Source organism: Cryptomeria japonica, chromosome 11 (genome assembly GCF_030272615.1).
Source record: "Cryptomeria japonica chromosome 11, Sugi_1.0, whole genome shotgun sequence".
Lineage (NCBI taxonomy): Eukaryota > Viridiplantae > Streptophyta > Pinopsida > Cupressales > Cupressaceae > Cryptomeria > Cryptomeria japonica.
Genome location: NC_081415.1, coordinates 687,308,823 through 687,313,882, shown reverse-complemented (window position 1 = coordinate 687,313,882; position 5,060 = coordinate 687,308,823). Strand labels below are relative to the sequence as shown.

Sequence of the window (5,060 nt, the reverse complement as noted above, 5' to 3'; positions counted from 1 at the left end):
AAGGTGAAAATAAAATGATTAAGTGATCATAACTTTTGTTGGGAAATAAAAAGATAGGATGATTAGATAATTATAAGCTTTATTCATAGGATGATTAAATAAATTTAATGGTGAATAATACTGTACAAGACAACTTGTAGCATATTCAATGTTAATACTTTACATTGGGAAAAGCTAGAATAATATCATGTCCTCGTGTCTTCTTTCTAAACCTCACATATTGTCAATTTGAAACCATCACCATTTACTAAAAGGTTGAGACATATTTCATTATTTAAACATAGAAAATATTTGATACATACATTTACACATTTGTATATTTATTATAATAGTTTTAATATATTTATTTTGATGGAAAGTTTACCTTATGTTTGAATAATTTTTTAATTTGTAAAAATTATTTATCTACAAACTTTGATAATTTAAAATAAAAAATTAAATTATTAAAAATTAAAAATAAAAAATTGATGGGCTACTATTTAAATTAATATTAAAAATCCATATAAGGTTTAGTCCACCTAGACGGTTTTGTGAAAGAAAGGGACATTACGAGTTAACGTTAAAATAGTTGGTGTGGGCGTAAAAACGAGGAAAATTTTATATCGTGTGATTGACTTGAAACGTCATGTCTGACACACCACTAACTCTTTCGTTGCTTTATTAATTTGCTAACGTTGAATTTATTATACCAATCTTGGTTGGGTAGGTAATTTATTAAGTTCTCAACATCGGAAACTTTTACAGAACAGGAGCTCTGCAACACAAAGGTAAAAACAAAACCAGAATTTCTTTCTTCTTTTACTGATTCTGATTCCGATTCAGAGCAAAACCTTTCTAAAAACAATACTAGATTCTATGTATTGTCATTTCTGAGCTGTTGAATTGACATTTCGCACTTGTCTGTTAAATTTATCGTCCAGTCCAAATTCAACATTTGACTGAGGGTCGAATTTGCAGGGAGAACTGAAAAGACTGCAATTAGATAATAATTTCAGATTGACATTGGATGCTTTTCCTAAATTTCAGATAATAATAATAAAACATATTTATTAGGTACCAGTAGTTTAAGAACAGATCTCAGGCATCTTTTGGAAATAAGATTTAAAAAATTCAAAGAAAGATGCTTTAAATTCAAAGCAGATCTAAGGAAATGCTTGAGCTAAGAGATCATCGCTGTTGATTTAACTGTAGCTGGAAAATTTGTGTAATCATGTTCAGGGTTTGAGATCAAGACTGTGTAAGGATAAATGGAAAGCAATCAGAGGAGTAAAATTGTTAATCTTTATTGTATGATTGAAATTATAGAGCTGCCATTGTTTCTGTGCAAAGATCCTTTTAACTTAGCAGAACGAAAGGAGATTTACAGTATAACAAAGGCGTTGACCTTCGATTTTGATTTTATTATTTTATGTAGAGGTTACAGATCATAATTTACAGTTACGATGATATCATATGTTCGCTGGTCTCCCAAAGCTCCTTGGCTTTTTTCGGATCATTTGCTAAGGTAGATGTGCATTCTTCGTTGCAATCTGAGAAGTATTTACCCGATTTGTTGTGTAATTCTCGATGAACAGCGACATAACAGGTTGTTGACGCTGCCTGTACAAATATCAAAAGCATAATAGTTGTGAGCCACTCTGATAGAAAAGCAGTTCTGGCTATTATTTAAAGTTAAAGCGCATCTATTCGGCTGCATATTCGTCCGACAGATCCCTCCTCTCAAGTAAATGCGTATGAGATAAGTGCTAATTAACAGAATAATTTCGCAAGATATTTTTCCTGCGAAAACTGTGGAAATGATAACGAGTCCGAGATAAAAGATCACCTGAGGAATTGATTTTAAAAGCTTTGACGCGAGGAAGAAAACAAAATCTGCAGCAAAACATAAATCGCCCTTTTAATTTAGCTTTCTAGGGTTGAAAGTATAACGAGTTTATCTGCATATAAACGGAAAATAAAAGAATAAGGCTTAACCTGTGATAAGTCCTTCACGATCTCTTGTTATTCTTGTCCTCACGATTCCTGGATGAACAGAGTTCGCTGTGACATTTGCCTTCATTTCCTGCAATTAAACCAGAAACTTGTCATTTTATCGCCTGTGCTATACAAAGCCTCGGCTAGCTGTATAACTATAAGAGGATATCCATTAGATTGCAGTCTACAGGCTATCTGTACCTTGAGTCTCAAGGAAAGTTCTTTAGTATGTAGGATATTTGCCAGCTTAGATTCAGCGTATACACGGGTTGCGTCGTACCTGTGAAGCTTACAGATATAAGCTGGAAATCGCATATCGAAAATTGTTGAATACGTTTTTTGGGAAAAGGTAGCAATTGGAAAGATAAGCGGAGTCCTTGAATTGTTACCTTTTTGGATTGTTTAATTGGCCGAACTGAATTCCGTCCTTGCCCAGCCAGCTATGAATGACAGAAGAAACATTCACGATTCTTCCCTGAACGCCTGTCTCGTCCGCAGTCTGCACCATTTTGTTCAGCAGCAGTCTTGTCAAAAGAAAGTGGCCTGCGTGTACAGAACACTATTAAGAGAAGAGCAAGCCTTAAAATTATTTGAAGATGCTGGGCCAAGGAGAGGCCATTACCGAGATGATTAGTGGCAAAGGTCATTTCAAAGCCGTCCTCCGATAGTTGGAACTGGTGACAAAATTTTCCGGCGTTGTTTCTACAAATTCCGTTGTCAAATATACCGCGGTTTATAATTCCCAGAAGCATTTAAACCATGGAAAGACTAATTTACTTGGTACTTACATTAGAATATTGAGCGGTAAGCCAAGGGATTCGAAGTTCGTGGCAAATCTTCTTATGGACGTAAAGGAGCTGAGATCCAGTTCCATCACTATGATCTCCGCTGTGGGAGTCTCTTTCAGAATGCAAGCTTTTACATCATGGGCTGCTTTCAGATTTCTGGCAGGGATTACCAATCTTGCCCCTCGCTTGGCTAATACTCTCGCCGTTTCAGCTCCAATCCCCGATGTTGCGCCTACAAACATGCAAAACAGTTGTAAATCCCCGGAAGATCTGATGGAATTGCCATTACAGATGGGTTACAAAGCTTTGGACAATCTCTCATTTCTTAAAGCTACAGACAGAGATAAAAGACCAGAATGAAATAAAACTCACGAGAATGATCAGGGAAGCAGAAATTTAGTTACCAGTAATTATTGCAGTGTAAGAACGGAGGCAGCAGGCAGCTGTGACATCTTCAGCCGTGGATTTGGAGCCATAGCCGCTGGGCCCTGCTGCGCCAATCAGGTATTTTATCGTCTTTGCCACCATATTTGCTTTTAAAAAACACCCCAACTCTGAGAAAGTCGACCCACTACTGCCGCCTGACACCTTTGCGCATAAATATACTACCCCACCTACACCATAACCCAAATGATTGAAATCTCAGTAGAAAAATCTCAGAAACAGCAGGAGCATGTAAACTTCCCAAATTAAATTCAGTCTGGCACATGCAACAGAACCTCCAAAACGTATCACATAAACCTGATCCTAAACAATTTTGCTTGCAGTATTGGGCATGTAAGTTAATTTGTATGCAGAAAGACTTTCTGTTTTAAGGGTTTAAATAGGTGGGCAGGGCTGGATGGTCAGGTTTCGATTTGTCTATGCTGGACATTGAATGCACCGTTGGATTCTAACTTTCTTCTAATTTTTAATCAATTAATAAATAGACTCAACGATGCATTATATTTGCTGCATACACGAGGCTCTACCTCTACCATATGAATTGCAATTGCAATTGCACATGCACATGCACTCTAGGGTTAAAATTTTTTAAAAAGAAAAAGAGTGGGCTAGATCAGGATTTGTTCATGTTTATGTCTGCTAATAGTCAATTCTGTCGGCCCGTTAGTCAACTACGTCACTACTCAAACTCAGAAACTGGAAGTGCAGGTGATAAAACAGGACTATTCCCATCACTGTCTTCCTTGTCTGTGAACTGAGGAGACCGAAGAGACCCCTCCACTGCCCACTGCCCACTGCCCACTTTCTGCCTCTGTCAAAAGACTAAATACCCAATACTGCATGCCATACATACCTGCCTTCTTTTCTTACAATACCTAATTCACCAGTACTAGTACAAGTGTCTTGTTTCTCCACTGCATTCTACAGTACAAGACCCCATCCACCCATAGAGAAGTAGAATAAAAGCTGTAGTGCTTCTGCATGCCCAAAATGACAAAACATCTCCATCAAGATCTCAATCAGTGGATTAAACAGAGTACTAAGTAGGTAATAGGTGATACTAGAATCATACAAAATTAATTAATTTAATTACAGATGTCCAGTACCGACGAATATGACAAGGTAGTGTAATCATTCGGCTGGAGCATACGAATTGCATTTCTGAGATAGTGGCCAAAAAGTCGATACTGGTGTATAGTTAATCATGTAGTGGGGTGGGTGACAACAAGAACTATGGCCCACTTTTGTCGGGATGCTCAAATTGGTTCCAAGTTCCAACCCCACTCACCCTACATTAACCATAAGGGGGAAAACGTAAGAGAATAAACTTGTAGACTGTAGTGCATAGGCAATAGGGAGGCCTCACACAGTAAAAAGTAAGCTCCCACTTAACTTGCTGGTTGAGTGGGAGACCAGAAGGCTTGCAAAGGTCACAGGCTGAAAAATGCTTGTCCCATGAGGTGAGGGGAATCGGGCAAATGCTGCAGTTGAACAGTGCAACCACCAGACGACAGGAGAGGCAAAAGTAAAAGCAGGCTGCTACTGCATTGGACGTCCGTGAAACGATGGGATTTGCATTTAACAAATTTTATTCTAACAACAAACTTTCCCAACATGAGACAACAATAGGACCCTGTCAAAGCAGGTATGTAATCATGGGATAAAAGAACTAATGAAAAATAAATATTAATTACTGGATACATAGCAGTCCTTGAGTTAGTTGTGATTGTAAAGTATGAGTTATTAAAAACTCTCCTAACTAATGTGAGTTCAAATGGGGCAGTAGGTACAAGATGCACCTGCCAATTACATGGCAGCAATTATGAAAAAGAAGCTTCCCTTTGCTCCATAAAA

General features: G+C 37.6%; 1 protein-coding gene across 1 annotated transcript; it reads right to left on the bottom strand.

The window, feature by feature from the left end:
* Positions 1-1,258: 1,258 nt before the first annotated feature.
* LOC131038162 (short-chain dehydrogenase TIC 32 B, chloroplastic) lies at positions 1,259-4,210 on the bottom strand. Its single transcript, XM_057970508.2, has 8 exons — positions 3,167-4,210; positions 2,763-2,994; positions 2,597-2,676; positions 2,364-2,517; positions 2,176-2,254; positions 1,975-2,062; positions 1,826-1,872; positions 1,259-1,599 (listed from the first exon to the last, which is right to left on the bottom strand). Exons 1-8 carry the CDS (start codon positions 3,288-3,290, stop codon positions 1,438-1,440), a joined length of 966 nt encoding a protein of 321 aa, XP_057826491.1. The 5' UTR covers positions 3,291-4,210; the 3' UTR covers positions 1,259-1,437.
* Positions 4,211-5,060: the final 850 nt, after the last annotated feature.

Excerpts from the sequence above, each read along its gene's own strand:
- LOC131038162 (XM_057970508.2), bottom strand. The coding sequence starts at position 3,290 with ATGGTGGCAAAGACGATAAAATACCTGATTGGCGCAGCAGGGCCCAGC. Across the intron at positions 2,255-2,363 it reads CAATTAAACAATCCAAAAAG|GTACGACGCAACCCGTGTAT; the intron begins GTAACAATTCAA and ends TAAGCTTCACAG. Across the intron at positions 1,873-1,974 it reads TCGTGAAGGACTTATCACAG|ATTTTGTTTTCTTCCTCGCG; the intron begins GTTAAGCCTTAT and ends GTTTTGCTGCAG.